This window comes from Aulonocara sp. 'chitande type north' Nkhata Bay, linkage group LG3, assembly GCF_057382095.1.
Source record: "Aulonocara sp. 'chitande type north' Nkhata Bay isolate Kocher_YH1m ecotype deep benthic linkage group LG3, A_spYH_male_GT1.1, whole genome shotgun sequence".
NCBI lineage: Eukaryota > Metazoa > Chordata > Actinopteri > Cichliformes > Cichlidae > Aulonocara > Aulonocara sp. 'chitande type north' Nkhata Bay.
Window position 1 is genome coordinate 5,664,583 of NC_141346.1, and position 18,460 is coordinate 5,683,042.

Here is an 18,460-nt window from a genome sequence, read left to right on the forward strand (position 1 = left end):
AAGTGGTGGGAAAGTGGCTGCAAGCTGGCTGCACTGTGTCCAATACTCTCAGTATGATATCCACAAACCTCTGAGTGTCACAGAGTGGGCCTGTGCTCAGCTCACTGTGCCCCATTCAATTCTACTTGCATAGTTTTACAAGTAAAATTAAAAGTTGCTCAATGATAAGTTATTGTAGTAACAACTAAGTCCATGGTCATTATTTGTTAATAGGAGCTTAAAGCTTCTGCACCAATCATGGAGCAGCAGGTTTAGAGCATGTGGATCTACAAAAGTAAGTCCCAGTAAGATGGGCTGAGCCTTACATACTAGAAGAAACATGTCATTCCCAGCAGATGAAGCGCCCTTTAAAGCAGGATCTCACTTTAAACCTAAAGAACTTGCTATGAGCATGCAGTGCATTCATGGTTATTATTCATACGATTGTGGGGAGCTAATAAAGTGCAACTATCACATTACATTTTATTATTAAATTGTTGTTAACAATCCCTTCACTTCTGCTTATCTAATTCATGGTTGCAGGATGGCTGACAGCTTCCATTAGGCAGGAGGTAATGTCCATTCTGGCCACAGTGCAACCCACAATGTGTAACTGACACTATTATATTGCATTATGTCACATTGTTACATCTTTTTAATAAATGATGACAGTCAGCTGAATTTGCTGCCCCCTTGGTGGAGGACATCAGGATCAGCAGCTGCTGCTCCATCACAAACACCACAGAAGAAGAACAACACTGGATCAGATTATCTGGACGTGTTTGACAGGGACAGTGTTCATGTTCATGGACATCAGGACAAAAACAGACGATGGAAACCTGCCAGATTTGAGCTAAACTGCTCGTTTCCATGTGTAGTCCCTGGGAGGTCACATGACCAACAAAGACACACAAGCTGTGTCCCAAAACGTCGGCTGCATCCTCCGGAGGCCGCATTTGAAGGCCGATGACGTCACAGCCAGGCGACGAAGGCTGTCCCGATTCCTCGACCCCTTCAAATGCGTCCTTCATTTCCCCGAGTTTGAAGGATGGGTCGGGTGTGTCCTTCGTGGCCCACCATATCCCAGAATTCATAGCGCGGCCCAGCCAAATTTCAGCTGCCAACAATGGCGGCCGCTACTAAGTTTTAAAATTTAACGAGGGAGCACTACTTACTTACAATGAATTCCTTACACTATATAATTTTCCCGTCAGTGTTGGGGAATTCTCAATGGTGCTTGGTGCCATACCCTCAGGGACTTTAATGTTATATAAAAACACTGACAGCTCAATATCTGCCTCAGTCACTCTCCCTGATCCAGCTGAGTCAGCAGTGGGAAAAATCTGCTTTTCACAGGAACTTGGTAACAGCAATAAGAGAATACGTAGTTTATTCCAAGAAGATATCATGTCTCTCCCATATATAGAATATCTTACTGGAACCGACATGTTCCAGATATCACCTGGAAGACAGTCTGGATGATCCCATAAATATCTAATTGTGAACAAGGTGAAGGAAATCTCATATAAAATTCTTCATAAATGTGACCCAGCCAGTCACTATATGGTAACATTTAAAAGAGACATAAATACTAATTGAACTTTCTGTGGGGATCATCCAGAAACTGTGGCACATCTCTTTTGGTTCCTCTACACAGAGATTCTGGAAGAATTTAGCAGTTTTGTTATTGTCTATATTTTAAGGGAGTTTTCTTTACGATGGAAAATGTTTTATTCTGTTTCTTTAAGTTCCCCAGGAAGAATGATAAATGTTTTTTTATAAAAAATTTGTTAATACTTTTAGCTATTTTATATCCATAAATGTAAGTTTATTAATAAAACACCATATTTCTGCCTTTTTATAAGGATATGAATTGTACATACAATCAATTTCAGACTCAACCAACAAAAAGCCTCTCAGAACAATATTTATATGTAGATTTTTTTCGCCTACTCATATCATCATTTTTTACTCCTGGTTCTGTATGTTCATGTTCTGTTCTTTTGTAAACTTCATCTGTTTGTATGTTGTATACTCATTGTGTTTCAATAAAGTTCGATTTAAAAAAGGTACGTTCTAAACGAAGCTTCAGACGTCACTGATCACGTGACTCTGGCCAAACGAATCAAGCCTCGACACGGTGCTTCTGAAGCAGCGCGTTGATCTTTCTGACACACGCACCGGAGCGTCAGCTTCAAGCGGACCATCACTACGTCTCACATCTAAAGGTGTCAAGGTAACTTTGAACTGAGTTCAGTCAATCTGGAGTTTTTCCAAGTTTTCTGTTGCTCTCTGTGAGAGAAGAGCGTTAAAGGCGGGGCTCTCCAGAGTCCAGCAAAACAGGAAACCACAGCTGGGTGTGTGTAAGTGTGCAAACCAATAGAATGCATCGTGGTGGGGGGGGCATCACGGGCAAGAAAAAAATAAAATAATCGGTCGTACCCATGCTTCCCCGACGTCATGCCAGCGCATATTGGGAAATTCGTAGGCACCGATCGGTTTTCTATCAGCCATTTGCTGGGAGTAAGGGCGCCCTCCGTTTGCGAGGTGCGCCTGCTGCTGGCGGCACAGGGAGGAGAGGGCGGGGCGGCGGGGAGTCTCTGGCTGGCTGGAGCGGCATCTAATAACCAACTCGCAAAACAAAATAAAAACAACAAACAGATATTATGATACAGACTTATAATCTGCACCCATGTTTTTTCTAAACTCTATAAAGTGAGCGCGAGAGCCCTCGGTGCGCCTGCGCGCTGCTGAAGTCAAAGTAAACTTTATTGTCATCTCCGCTACAGACAGTCCAGCATATAGAGAGACGAGACGACGAGGCTGCAGTTACAGCGGTGCAAGTAAACAAACAATAAATATAAGAAGAGTAAGAAAATAAATCTACACTTTAGGACTCGGGGTAAAGGATCAATAACAATTTAATTTATAATTTACAGTTTGATGATTTAAAGTCTCACACAACCCGTCAAAAGGGGCGGGGCCGGCTGCTTCCAAGTAGAGCACATTTCATTTATAATGATGTAAATCCAAGCCCATCATGGATTCACCATCTGAATCCTGGGTTGTGTGAAATCCCAGAAATCAACCTTAGACAAAGTGAATCTGTGAACTAAGGTGTAGGTCTGTTAGGTTAATTGTGCTGATCCTCGGGTTGGGGGATTTGTGTTTGTACTGGAGCGCAAAATTCAAACCAATGGAAGATGGACAACAAAAGTTCAAAGCCATCAGGTGCTCAGGTTAGAAAAAAGAGAAAAGATGCAGGTAAGCAGATGTGTGATTGGATAATGGCAGCTCATCCTGAACCAATCAGACTAAACCCCAAACAATACATTATGTTACAGATTTTAATATTAATTAGTCATTGTTACTTGTTGATTTGTCCTTTTCTCATTGTGTGACGAATTATGACGACTGTTTGGTAGCTGTTATTGTCTCTCTCTCTCTCTTCATGTGTGTTTCTCTGGTGAAACAACAGTTTTGTGTTAATGTTAGGGCTGCACCATTTTGCATAAAATGAGAATCACGATTTTTTGGCTTAGAATTGAGATCACGATTCTCTCATAACAATAAATAAACATAAAACAACAAATGTCTCACGTTTTGTTGTTGCAGCAAAATGTTGTCCTGCTTGAAATTCCGTCTCCACTGTTGCTCGACGCTGCGTGTACAGAGCAGGTAGTGCAACAATAGAAAAATAGTTGCGGGACGGCACTGTGTAGCGTTTGTCTAGGGTGTTGATCGTTTTCCTAAATCCCTCGTTTTGCACAGTGTTGATGGAGCCATATCTTTGGTCAGGTGATAAGTGATAGCCTCCGTAATGTCTTTGTGCCTGCGGGAGTTCGACGGGTATAGGGAAGCGCTGTATAAGGTTCCCGTTATTGATGTTTGGGTGGTTGACCGGGACGGATTTTCTCCTGTCACTTTCTCCTCATCCCTGACGTGCTCTCCGTTGTTTTTTCCCTGCTAATTTTAGCATCACACGGCACAGCTTCTGTATCACGTGGTATAAGGCTCCGCCCTTGTCATTTGTTGAGCAGGAAGAGTGAGCGCTTGTTTTCATGCAGAGTACGTCCCGGATCAAAATGTGAAGGTTTACAAATCACCACTTCTTTAGTGAATATCATTTCAGTCTCAGACAACCTCGTTTCTCTTACAGAGGTTGAATGCACCTTCTGCGGATGGCAGTACCACACAGTGTGCGTGGACTTCCCCTGCACAGAAGGCAACTACAAATGCTGTGAATGCTAAATAAACAGAAACAAATGATCCCTGTTGTCTTTGCTTGATGATTGGTTTGAGTCTTGACAATCCACATTGCTGGCGTTGCATCTTTCAATGCCAGCAATGGCAGGTATCAGTGCTCAAACCTTTTGTGTTTGTTTCCAACAAGTTGCCCACCTCGGGAAACAAAAATGTGTTCTTTTACTTGTCAGATGAACATATGAGACACTTTGACTCTTCAGTGCAGTGTGGAGCCTAACAAAGATCTGTTTTGTGTCCCAGCTGATCAGCAGGAGGAGGAGAGTCTGACGGAGCAGCAGAGGAACATTTTCAGCTACTTGGACTCAGCTCAGCCACTACAGAGGAAACAATGAGCTCAACACAGAAGGTGACAGACAGAGCAGGACCATATGACCAAAGATATTTATCACCATATACAGGGAGTGCAGAATTATTAGGCAAGTTGTATTTTTGAGGAATAATTTTATTATTGAACAACAACCATGTTCTCAATGAACCCAAAAAACTCATTAATATCAAAGCTGAATGTTTTTGGAAGTAGCTTTTAGTTTGTTTTTAGTTTTAGCTATTTTAGGGGGATATCTGTGTGTGCAGGTGACTATTACTGTGCAGAATTATTAGGCAACTTAACAAAAAACAAATATATACCCATTTCAATTATTTATTTTTACCAGTGAAACCAATATAACATCTCCACATTCACAAATATACATTTCTGACATTCAAAAACAAAACAAAAACAAATCAGCGACCAATATAGCCACCTTTCTTTGCAAGGACACTCAAAAGCCTGCCATCCATGGATTCTGTCAGTGTTTTGATCTCTTCACCATCAACATTGCGTGCAGCAGCAACCACAGCCTCCCAGACACTGTTCAGAGAGGTGTACTGTTTTCCCTCCTTGTAAATCTCACATTTGATGATGGACCACAGGTTCTCAATGGGGTTCAGATCAGGTGAACAAGGAGGCCATGTCATTAGTTTTTCTTCTTTTATACCCTTTCTTGCCAGCCACGCTGTGGAGTACTTGGACGTGTGTGATGGAGCATTGTCCTGCATGAAAATCATGTTTTTCTTGAAGGATGCAGACTTCTTCCTGTACCACTGCTTGAAGAAGGTGTCTTCCAGAAACTGGCAGTAGGACTGGGAGTTGAGCTTGACTCCATCCTCAACCCGAAAAGGCCCCACAAGCTCATCTTTGATGATACCAGCCCAAACCAGTACTCCACCTCCACCTTGCTGGCGTCTGAGTGGGACTGGAGCTCTCTGCCCTTTACCAATCCAGCCACGGGCCCATCCATCTGGCCCATCAAGACTCACTCTCATTTCATCAGTCCATAAAACCTTGTGTGTTTGAGGGTCCAGGGCCCTATTTCAGGAAGCCGGTTTAGTGCAAACTCTGAGTAAGTATACCCTGAGTTAACGAAAACTCTGGGTTTTCGGTTTCACAAAGCGCGTTTAGATTCATCCTGAGTGAGTTACTATGACGACACACTCCGTGAAGCTAACCTGCCCCCTAGCAGGTTTACTACAACTAACCCTGACTGTCTCCGCCTCTTTCTCGGAAACCTGACAGTAGGAAGTGTCAGACATGGCGTGCCCCTTCCTTGAAGAGCCAGCAGATGTTGAAGCCCAAATTCTCCGCAGAGCTCTCCGCCGGGAGAGAGTGATCAGAGCGCGTTTGGACATTTTATCATTTCCTGATGATTTCCTGTGTGAACGTCACCGTGTCTCAGCACAATCTATAAGTTATTTGAATAACATCCTCATGTGACACATCGCGGACATTCTCTCAGTTCTGTACATATTATTTGTATTGCACTTCGGTTTTTTGCAAACGGGAGCTTTCTGTATAATATTGGTGATGCTGAGCACGTTTCCAAGGCTACCGTCTGTCGGGCAGTCAGGAATGTTACAGTTGCACTGAAACGTCTCCTGTACTCGTCTGTGGTGTTCCCCGGTCATAGACCCACAAGATTTATCAAAGAGGGATGCCACAAAATTGCAGGTATCAGGATGAACGAAACTTAATGTATGATGTGGTGATACTTGAACTACTACTTAAATTTTACATTTATTCTCACGGTTCCCAGGCGTGATTGGCTGTACAGATGGCACTCACATTCCAATCATTGCTCCTTCAGTAAATGAAGGAGACTATGTGAACAGGAAGTCTTTCCACAGCATTAATGTACAGGTACATAGTTCCCTCCGCTTTTTTTCTGTTGGCTATAACGGGCCACATTTGAGCATACAGAGTAAGCAAATATGTACTTGTAATGTGCTCAGATAATTTCAATAAGTGCTTACAGAAAGAAAATTAATGTAGCCTCTAACTGCAATTGATTTACATCGGACAAACAGACCAAGCATTATGGCTCATAATACAATTACACCTCACCTGTTTGGACTATATTTTTATATTTCATTTTTACTTGCTGCCAGGAACGTTTGGGGCCTGTTGGGTTGCACCTGCGCTCACATCACGTCACGAAATAAAATGTATAAAATAAAAAATAAAATATAATAAATAACGTGTTAAATGGGTGGAAATCCCTAGATCAATGTTTAAATTAACACTCACGCATTGACTCTGTCGGCTATGTTTTGCCATGCATGCTCCCTTTCTTTTGCAGCTTGGGGGCGGTTGGTCAGGAAGTCCAGTAACCATTTGCAGATGAGGGAGCTGATGCCCAGGTCTGTCAGTTTCCTGATGAGTTGTGAGGGGTGGATTGTATTGAATGCTGAACTGAAGTCTATAAACAGCATTCTGGCGTAGGTGTTGTTGTTGTCCAGGTGTGAGAGGACAGAGTGCAGTGCGATGGAGACTGCATCCTCTGTGCTCCTGTTCTGGCGGTATGCGAATTGGTGGGGGTCCAGGGTGGGGGGGGAGACAGGATTTGAAGTGTGCTAGGACCAGCTGCTCTAAGCACTTAGTGATGATGGGGGTGAGTGCTACTGGGCGGTAGTCATTGAGGCAAGATGGGTTGGAGTTTTTGGGTATCGGGACGATGGAGGTGGATTTGAAGCAGGCCGGTACCACAGCGTGGGCCAAGGACAGGTTGAATATGTCTGTGAGCACTCCTGCAAGCTCCCCAGAACACGCTCCAGGGCTCTAGAGTGCGACCAATTTGGTCGCAAATGCGACCAAATTTTTCAGTGGTGCGACTAAAAAAAAAAAATATTTGGTTGCACCTGTGCGACCAACTGTTCGGGTAGCAAGAAAAAAAAAATCTGCAACCTTCCCTGTGGTCAACAACAGACACACATTTTGCCCCTATCGTGGACTAAACCAATCAGAGATAGTAAGGGGCGGGACCTCTCTGATTGGCCGTGGTCCAGTTGAAAGTGCAGGTGGAAGTGGGAGGTGAGTAGCTTGAATAAAGCGATATCAATTCATTAAATCCTGAATCGACTTTTAAATATAACTGTGTTTTGCCAGAAACGCCAGATTCTCAGATTAAAGCTCACAAAACCATTTCAACAACCACCAAACAGCAGATGAGAGCAGGTACACGGACTCCACACAAAGACGTAAACACAGAGCCGACGCATCAGAATCAGCTTTGTCTTTCTCGGCTTTCTCACCCGACGGCCTGCAGACGGACACGCTGTCGGAGCTTAGCGATCCTGATGCGTCCGGTCCGCGCTGTGATTACGTCTTTTTGCGCTGATTCTGAGCTGCAGGTTTTGTCTCTCCAACCAAAATTCACCGAGCTGAATTTTGCTGTTTTGCTTCCACGACTATTAAAATCACACTTCATGCACAGCTAGCTCTCTCTCTCTCTCTCTGTACTTCAAGAACAGTTTCCGTCTCCAATCTCTGTTTTCTGTATTATTCATTCGCTTATTACCCACCAGTCTACCGTTGTTTACAGCGCTGTGGCTGCTGTCTTTTTCTTTTCTTTTTCTTTTCTTCACTTAAATGACCTCGGACAAGAAAGCCTGTTTTTTCTGTTGTTCAAAACTGAAGAAATTTAAACTTTATATGCAGAACATTGTAGAATATTTTTAAGGTTTTCTGCTATAAAAAGCCAGACCAGGAAAATCTCCTTCATGTTTTTCTGTGTTTTATTCTCAGTTACTTTCACACAAAGGCATCTGCTGTGATGTTCACAATTCTGATGAAGTCAGTACTGATAAATGATCAGAATTATAATATTTCTGACTGTCTGAGGCTAAGTTGAATCAAATCGGGACTTTGAAAACCGGAATCAAATGGATTATAGAAATCAGTGATGATACCCAGCCCTATGAGCAGCCTCGGCACGACAGACGTGGATGTAGCTGTAATAGGAAAAGAACTATTGCTAACTTTTCTGTTAAGGCCTGATCCTTCTGAAATTCATAGCCAGTGCTCTGACACGGTGTCATCAATCTTTGAATGCTGAAAAAGCACAGTGTATCCAGAAAAACACATTAGATTATATCAATTATTATAAAATTTGTGTGCGCCTAACTTTTGTGCCATACGGTATGCCCATGGCAAAAAGTTAGTCTAGAGCCCTGCGCTCTGAGAACACACCCGGGGATGCCATCAGGACCCGCAGCCTTGTGGACATTGATCCTGTTCAGCACCGCTCCTACATCGGTGGGGGAGAGAGTCAGAGGTTGGTGGTCTGGCGTCCGCGTCCGATGCGGGGGAGGGTTTGGTGGTCCTGTAGTCTGTAATGGTCTGGAGTCCTTGCCACATGCGTCGGGGGTTGGAGTTGGAGAAGTGTTCTTCTACCTTCTTTTTGTAATGGTGTTTGGCTTTTTTGATGCCCTTCTTTAGATTAGCCCTGGCTGTGCTGTGGGCGTGTGCATCTCCTGACCTAAAGGCGGTGTTGCGGGCCTTCAGGAGGAGACGAACATCCCGGTTCATCCAAGGCTTCTGGTTGGGGTACATGGTGATCTGTTTCTGGGTGGTGACACTGTCTGTGGTTTCGGAGATGTAATCCAGTACAGATGAGGCGTACTGGTCCAGGTCTGTGTGGGTGAACATATTCCAGTCTGTGTTTTTAAATCTGTCCTGGAGCACTGCGTCTGTCCCCTCTGGCCACACTTTAATTGTCCTCACAGCAGGTTTCACACGTTGGATGAGCGGTGAATACCGAGGTGTGAGGAACAGGGAGAGATGGTCCGATTGTCCAATGTGGGGGAGGGGTGTGGCTTTGTAGGCTCCAGCCAGGTTGGAATACACATGGTCTAAAGTCTTGTCTCCTCTGGTGTGGCAGGAGACATGTTGGTGGAATCTGGGGAGGACTGTCTTTAAGTTGGTGTGGTTGAAGTCGCCAGCAACAATAAAAGCAGCCTCGGGGTGTTTATTCTGGTGTTTGTTAATGGCTGCAGAAAGTTCTTTCATGGCCAACCTAGCATTAGCGTCGGGGGGTATATACACGGCAGTGAGTATGATCGAAGTGAATTCTCTGGGGAGATAATAAGGTCTGCATTTGACCATTAAAAACTCCGCATTAGGTGAGCAGTGACTCTCAGTAGTAGTGGAGTTCATGCACCAAGCATTGTTAATATAAATGCACAAACCTCCACCTCTGGTCTTGCCGGAGTCATCTGCTAGCCTGTCGGCTCGGTGTGTGTGGCGTCCTGCTAACTCGATAGCATTGTCCGGGCAGCTGTTGTTCAACCATGTTTCGGTGAAAAACATGACATTTGAGTCCATAATCCGTCTGTTGTTAGTGATGGAGAGCCGTATCTCATCCATTTTGTTTGCCAGAGAACGGACATTGGCGAGGAAAATAATGGGTAAAGGCAGCTGGTGTGGTGTTAGCTTTAGCTTAGCCCGTAGCCCTCCGCGCCTACCTCGCCTTTGTTTACGATCTCGGCGCCGTCTGCGTGCACTTCTGCCCGGCCGGGGAGAGTGGGCAGCCTCCGGTGTTCTGGAGATCTCTGGGATGAGTCGGAGATCGGCGATAAAACTGTTGGAGTTGTGAGTCCAGATGTCCAGAAGCTCCTGTCTGCTGTAGGTCAGCAACGCACAGCAATTCTGGATGAATAATCTGGTTAAAAGTAGATAAAAAAACCGCTAAATAGCAGATTCTGGAGAGACACTGAGCCTCGTGTTGTTCACGCACCGTCATCTTGTGTGTCTTGTTCAGTGGTGGTCGTCTTTCAGCCTTTCTTACCTTGGCCATGTCTCTGAGTATTGCACACCTTGTGCTTTTGGGCACTCCAGTGATGTTGCAGCTCTGAAATATGGCCAAACTGGTGGCAAGTGGCATCTTGGCAGCTGCACGCTTGACTTTTCTCAGTTCATGGGTAGTTATTTTGCGCCTTGGTTTTTCCACACGCTTCTTGCGACCCTGTTGACTATTTTGAATGAAACGCTTGATTGTTCGATGATCACGCTTCAGAAGCTTTGCAATTTTGAGACTGCTGCATCCCTCTGCAAGATATCTCACTATTTTTGACTTTTCTGAGCCTGTCAAGTCCTTCTTTTGACCCGTTGCCTAATAATTCTGCACACCTGATATAGGGTGTTGATGTCATTAGACCACACCCCTTCTCATTACAGAGATGCACATCACCTAATATGCTTAATTGGTAGTAGGCTTTCGAGCCTATACAGCTTGGAGTAAGACAACATGCATGAAGAGGATGATGTGGACAAAATACTCATTTGCCTAATAATTCTGCACTCCCTGTATACATTTGAACATTTGCCATAACGATGTAGCTGACGATATAATTGACACGAGACAAGCAGCTGTTGTTTATGTGCATTAAAGTTATATAAAAATGTAACCGTGCAAATGCAAATTCCTCGCTGACAGTTTAACCAAAAGGCGTTTCCAGTGGAAACTGGCCGACACATCCTGAGCATAACCATGTATAATATCCACTAAACTTCAGAAGAGGTTATACAGTCGTGGCCAAAAGGTTTGAGAATTGCATAAATATTGGAACCTGGAGAAGTTGCTGTTAAGTTTTTATAATAGCATTTTGCCTGCACTCCAGAATGTTATGAGGAGTGATCAGATGAACTGCATCGTCCTTCTTTGCCATGAAAACGAACTTAATCCCCAAAAAGCCTTACCACTGCATTTCATTGCTGTCATCAAAGGACCTGCTGAGACCATTTCAGTGATCGTCTTCTTAACTCAGGTGAGAATGTTGGCGAGCACGAGGCTGGAGATCATCATGGCTGTATCCCGATTCAGGTTCTGCAGCTTTAAAGTCCTCAAGGGCCGCGTACTCAAAGACCGCTAAGGCCGAAGTGCGAGGCTCGTAGGCTCGTGAAATGGGACGTCTAGCCTCCGTCGCGCTGCCCAGGTTGCCTAGCAACCATGATACTAACAGCTGGAAACGTTTCATACAGCTTTGTTTGACAGAAATGAAGGAGAACATATTTAGTTCATTTGTTTCTACATGAGCTCTGTGTGATTTGATGAGTATCTGAGGCTGAGACCACAGGACTGTGAAACATGATTGTTGGGCTTCATTTCTGTGCTGAACAGTCGTTTAAGATTAGCTAGTAAATAACAATTAGCTGATGTTGTTCATGAGACTAAAGTCATCTCACTGTGGTAATGTAAATATAATATGGCCAATATTATAGTTATTATATTAATCACTTCACTCACAGACAAGCATCTGTGACAGTGTGTATACAGATGTATCATATATAAGAGACAAATATTGTTCCTTCAGTATGTTGGTACTAAATTTGGCTCAATGCTTACATATATGTGTAAAAAGCAAATGTAGGAGCTGTGATAACTGTGTCTGATAGAATGAAGAGTAGACTGATATATGAAATATTCCTTTATTGGGTGAGAAAATCAGACCATGTCATAACTGCTTTAAGTCACACAGAATAGATATCAGAGCCTTAAACAGGCTGACTTCTGCTAAATGGGTCAAACTGGGCAGAAAGTCTACAAACACATAACATCCTAGAATATGATGTAACACTATAGATCAACTTAGCTCAGAATATATAAAGCATATAAACAGTTACAGCAATATGATGCAACAAACACAGCAGCTACTGATCCAAAATACTCAAAGCTTCATAGAACTGCAACTAGCAGTCCTATTCTAGCAGTGCTTCACAAACAGGGAACAGTCTGTCTATTCTCTCCATCTGTCAGCTGCTGCTGGCTCTTCCTCCTCCTCTTCCTCACACACTGCTGAGTTTGTCCTGGTGGATCATCAGGGATGCAAAGCCTCACAGATGATGTGCAGCAGTGGGTCCCTCAGTCTGTCCTCACTCTGGACACTTGCAGTTGTCACACATAGAAATCAAATGTGTGATAAGCTGCAGGATTCAAACACAAGTGTAACTTATAAACACATGTTCATACTTTTATTCCACAATCAGAGAGAAAGAAACAGAGAGAGAGTGCAGGACAGACAGACAGGTGACAGTCTCAGGTGTACACACTGCTACAAACAGGAGGATTTAGTGTTTGTGTTATTACGAGTGTAAACAAGAAGAGTTCCAGATGGTGCAGTGGACACATGTGTGACTGCTGTGATTAAAGCATCTTTCTTTCAGCTTAACGAGTGAACCGTCAGCTCGTTCAAACACACGTTAAAGTCCGTTTGGCTCGACACCACCGAACAGAGGCAGCAATATAACATAGCTCACATTAACAGTGCAGTGAATCCTGCTTGTGCTGTGATATTCAGGACTGCAAACCGAGCAGCATCACTGACTTTCAGCTTGTTGTGTTTGTGGATATATGACTGACTTTAATTATCCACAAAATCATCACATTCTCTGTCAGATTAAGGTCGACTATTGAACGGCGTATATTTTAAAGGCTTTAAAACCAAGTTAACGCTGAAAGCACAAACATCACTAATGTCACATAACTCTGCCGACAAGGCATAGCTATGGCTATGAAATGCTCTTTGTGTATCACTTCTTCATTATGAAAGATGTCATTAATGCACTAGTAATGTCTCATCTGGAGTATTGTTCAATCATTTGGTCAGCAGCTAATAAGACAGATCTTAACAGACTTCAGTTAGTCCAGAATAAGGCGTCCAGATTAGTGTGAAGATGTTCATACTATACTAATATTGATAAAATGCATAATAACCTTTCTTGGCTTCCTGTACAGGCTAAAATATTCTATGGCTTACTTGTAGTTCTAAAGAAAGCAATTCTGTTAAACACACCACATTTATTCTGCTCAGCTGCAGTATCCAGATGAAATACATCATCATATTACACAGTTTTCAACAAACTGCAATTTAGTAAATGCTCGAGTTAAAAGTAACGTTTTGTAAAACTGTTGCATTTAGAGCAACTTTTAAGTGGAATAAGTTGCCTTAAAAAATTAGAGAATTATTCAAAACTTCAATGAACACTTAAAAGCCGATTTACAGAGCTTTTAGTTGTTGTAAATATTGTAAGACACGATTTGTTTTTGAAATTTGTGTAATGTGCCTCAATGTTATTGATATTATTATTATTATTATTATTATTGATTGCTTATATTTGAACAATTGTGAAACCTCACTGTGGATGTAAGAGTGAAATTATGTGGATATCTTGAATCCACTTTATTGTGTAATATTTTATGTGAGTACTTGACGGAAGACGAGCAACATCTGTTGTGGAAGCTAACGGGGTTCCTTTAGAATAAACAAACATAGGATTTATTATCACTGAATAATTCTGTATAAATCTACAAATTATAGAAATATGTAATAGGAAACAACAAAATAATCTAAATTATAAAATTGTGTGTGTGTGTGTGTGTGTGTGTGTGTGTGTGTGTGTGTGTGTGTGTGTGTGTGTGCATGATTTTAGTGTTTGAACAGTCATGAATTATCTTTAACAGCAGGTTGGATGTAATGTGTTAGAACTACCAGCAGGTGGGGATAAGAGACCTTTAAGGTGTTTGGTGCCACGCTCCACCTTCAGGTTTAAAACTAGTGTTAATGGAGTTTGAAGGTTGAGTTTGTTCCATGACTGCATTTCACTCACTGCCTCTGTTTGTATCTCTGTCACTGCAGGACCAACATGGAGGCAGAAGTCAGCGCTCTCAGGAGGCCGACAAACCTCACAGAAGAAAGGGAGAGAAAAAACACACCTGTGACGAGTGTGGGAAGGGTTTTACTGTGAAGGCTAAACTAAAACGGCATCAGGTCATCCACACTGGAGAGAGACCGTTCAGCTGTGACTTGTGTGGAAAGTCTTTTTCCTTGAAGGGTTACCTAAAAACACACCAACTCATCCACAGTGGAGTTAAAGCGTACAGCTGTGATCAGTGTGGCAGAGCTTTTACTCACAGTAGCCACTTACAGAAGCATCTAGTTACCCACTCTGGAATTAAGCCATACAGCTGTGACGAGTGTGGGAAGGGTTTTACTGTGAGGGCTCAACTAAAACAGCATCAGGTCATCCACACTGGAGAGAGACCGTTCAGCTGTGACTTGTGTGGGAAGGGTTTTACTGTGAGGGCTTCACTAAAACAGCATCAGGTCATCCACACTGGAGAGAGACCGTTCAGCTGTGACTTGTGTGGAAAGTCTTTTTCCTTGAAGCATTCCCTAAAAACACACCAACTCATCCACAGTGGAGTTAAAGCGTACAGCTGTGATCAGTGTGGCAGAGCTTTTACTCGCAGTAGCCACTTACAGAAGCATCTAGTTACCCACTCTGGAATTAAGGCATACAGCTGTGACGAGTGTGGGAAGGGTTTTACTGTGAGGGATAAACTAAAACAGCATCAGGTCATCCACACTGGAGAGAGACCGTTCAGCTGTGACTTGTGTGGAAAGTCTTTTTCCTGGGAGCATTCCCTAAAAACACACCAACTCATCCACAGTGGAGTTAAAGCGTACAGCTGTGATCAGTGTGGCAGAGCTTTTACTCAAAGTAGCAGCTTACAGAGGCATCTAGTTACCCACTCTGGAATTAAGGCATACAGCTGTGACATCTGTGGAAAAACTTTCAGCCAGAGAGAGAGCCGAAATACACACCTACGCATTCACACCAGACATGATGTGTACTGCTGTGAACAGTGTGGCAAATACTTTACAACAGACACACAGTTACAACGACACATGTTTACCCACACTGAGGAGAGACCTTATCAATGTGACCTGTGTGAGAAGACTTTTAAATCTCCACGTCACCTGAGACGACACCAACAGATCCACACCAGAAAGAGACTCTACAGGTGCAGCTACTGTGAGAGAAGCTTCTCACAGTCAGGTCATCGTAACATTCATGAACGTGCACACATGGAAGGAAACTACAGCTGTGACCAGTGTGCCCAAACATTCACCTCATTGTCTGCTCTGTGCAAACATCAGCGTGATCACTCAGGGCTGAAATCACTCCCATCACTGGATCACAGTGAATCTGAAGACACAGAAAGATCCTCTGGTTTCTGTGTCAGACTCAAAAAGCTTGAGATCAGGCTCCACAGAGTTCAGATAGAATCATTTAAACTTGTGTTGAACTGAACTGGTTGCTGGGCTGAACTTCTACATAATACAGATCTACATGGGATCTTCTTTTCTGTTTTACTGAGTCAGTTTTGTCCTTTTTTCTCTGTCCTGGTTTTGCTCGTCTGCAAATGATTGAAACTCAGTCAAATAGTTCATTGTTCTCCAGCAAAACATTTTGGAAACTCATGTTTAACCTTTAAAACTCTGACATGTTTTAGCACACAAGGCTTCATCGGGGAGTTCACTCATGATTGGACCATGAGAACAAAGGTTTTTAGTTCTTTCAAAGAGAGTCTTGGATATGTTTGATGTTTCTGTTTTTCTGAAACCACCTGAAAGAAAAACTATTTTTCTTGCTTTATGTAGTGTGGAAGTTTTTAATGTTTCTTCATCTGTTATGTTCTTGAATGTGTTCACGTGAAGATGGTACAAATAAACTGTTGTCAGAGATTTACAGTTATCAAACAGGTGAATAAACAACACTGAGACACTTGGAGACGGTTAACGTGCTGCACGGGTGAGGGCTCAGAGAGGACTCACACCGAGCTGCAGTAGTCGTTTATTATTTATAGCAGGGTGAAACAAGCATAGCAGTTTCCTCTAATTTTGCATATATGTGTGTGTGTCTAAGTTCATATAAATGTCATGGGGTGAACTTCCTCTTTCTATAAACAGAGCGAGTAGTACATTTGGTTCTTTTCCTATTAAGAGTAAAATATGAACATATACTTTAATGCAACATAAATCTCATAAAAGCGTTTCTTCTTTAACATCCCCTCCTGATGTTAATATTTTTCACTTAATCATACTTTATTATCAGCCAACAATCACTTGCTTATAACATTTTCAATTGTAGCATCATTCAGTATGTGTGTGTGTGTTTCTATACTAAATCTTCTACATCCGGTTCATCTTCTAGTGGCAGTCCAACATAGGTAATTACTGTGGCCTGTACCATTTTGTCAATCATGGATCTTATGCATGGTAGGATACATATAGAAAACAAGCACAATAATAGAAGCAGAACTCCTATCAGTACGAGTCCTTTTATCACGAGGGTCTTCCAGCTGCCACTCAGCAGCCAGGTCAGCCAGTCCTCATTGTTCGTGACATAGTCTTGTTGCTGCGCATTACTCAGTTGTCGCAACTTGTCTAGGGCGGTGGTCATGGTCAAGGAGTGCACGTTGTCCGGGATATAGGTGCAACAAGTGGTGTTGAATAAGACACAGAGGCCCCCTCTCTCAGCGAGAATCATGTCCAGGGCGACCCTGTGTTGCATGACCACTATTCTGATCGCGTCGATTTCCTCATTCTGAGCCTTATTTATCTTTGTTGAGCTGTTCAGGAAAAGTCCAAATCGGTAGTCAAGAGTCTCAATTCTTAACGTGTTTTTTCCAGTTCCGACCCATGGGAACAGTGAGTGCAGGACCTTCTGTCCGGTGGTCCACAACTTGAACTCCGCTGGTACATCACTGCCCCAGATTGGGTCATGGGGTTGCACGTCATCAGCCATGAGGACAGGGCCATTTTTGTTGTTGTTGTTTGTTTTTCCTTTTGCCCTGTGCAGCATTTTGGCAGCATTTTTAAATTTCTCTTTGTATTTTTTCTTTCTTTTACTAGTGAAGAGATGTAGCGTGAACAGTTATACAGTCTAAATATCCCATATGGGTCGTGTGAAATGGTGTTTTCAGTTTCATTCAGTTGAAGTAAAGAACGTTGAATATTTCTAAGTGTGCTGTTTTGAACCAACATGTCACAGTATGATCAGTGCTGTAATTTTTGACAGTCACTGTATCAATGTTATTTTTGCATCTCTTGAATAAAGGTTTTGACCTGCAAGTGCTAATTTCTTTAGTTATTGGGGTAAAATGGGTAATGTTAATAGGAAGGTGTTTGCCAATTCAGTAACCTAATTTAATGTTAATGGAAACTAACATTATCTCAAATTGTTTAGTTATAATTGTTGTTTACAGTGGGGCAAAAAAGTATTTAGTCAGCCACCGATTGTGCAAGTTCCCCCACCTAAAATGATGACAGAGGTCAGTAACTTGCACCAGAGGTACACTTCAACTGTGAGAGACAGAATGTGAAAAAAAAAACCCATGAATCCACATGGTAGGATTTGTAAAGAATTTATTCGTAAATCAGGGTGGAAAATAAGTATTTGGTCAATAACAAAAATACAACTCAATACTTTGTAACATAACCTTTGTTGGCAATAACAGAGGTCAAACGTTTACTATAGGTCTTTACCAGGTTTGCACACACAGTAGCTGGTATTTTGGCCCATTCCTCCATGCAGATCTTCTCGAGAGCAGTGATGTTTTGGGGCTGTCGCCGAGCAACACGGACTTCCAACTCCCGCCACAGATTTTCTATGGGGTTGAGGTCTGGAGACTGGCTAGGCCACTCCAGGACTTTCAAATGCTTCTTACGGAGCCACTCCTTTGTTGCCCGGGCGGTGTGTTTTGGATCATTGTCATGTTGGAAGACCCAGCCTCGTTTCATCTTCAAAGTTCTCACTGATGGAAGGAGGTTTTGGCTCAAAATCTCACGATACATGGCCCCATTCATTCTGTCCTTAACACAGATCAGTCGTCCTGTCCCCTTGGCAGAAAAACAGCCCCATAGCATGATGTTTCCACCCCCATGCTTCACAGTAGGTATGGTGTTCTTGGGATGCAACTCAGTATTCTTCTTCCTCCAAACACGACGAGTTGAGTTTATACCAAAAAGTTCTACTTTGGTTTCATCTGACCACATGACATTCTCCCAATCCTCTGCTGTATCATCCATGTGCTCTCTGGCAAACTTCAGACGGGCC

At 42.8% G+C, this 18,460-nt stretch overlaps 1 protein-coding gene across 1 annotated transcript; it reads left to right on the forward strand.

The window, feature by feature from the left end:
- The first annotated feature begins 1,967 nt into the window (after positions 1-1,967).
- LOC147333646 (uncharacterized) lies at positions 1,968-17,565 on the forward strand. Its single transcript, XM_086268997.1, has 3 exons — positions 1,968-2,215; positions 4,486-4,591; positions 14,194-17,565. Exons 2-3 carry the CDS (start codon positions 4,574-4,576, stop codon positions 15,649-15,651), a joined length of 1,476 nt encoding a protein of 491 aa, XP_086125123.1. The 5' UTR covers positions 1,968-2,215; positions 4,486-4,573; the 3' UTR covers positions 15,652-17,565.
- Positions 17,566-18,460: the final 895 nt, after the last annotated feature.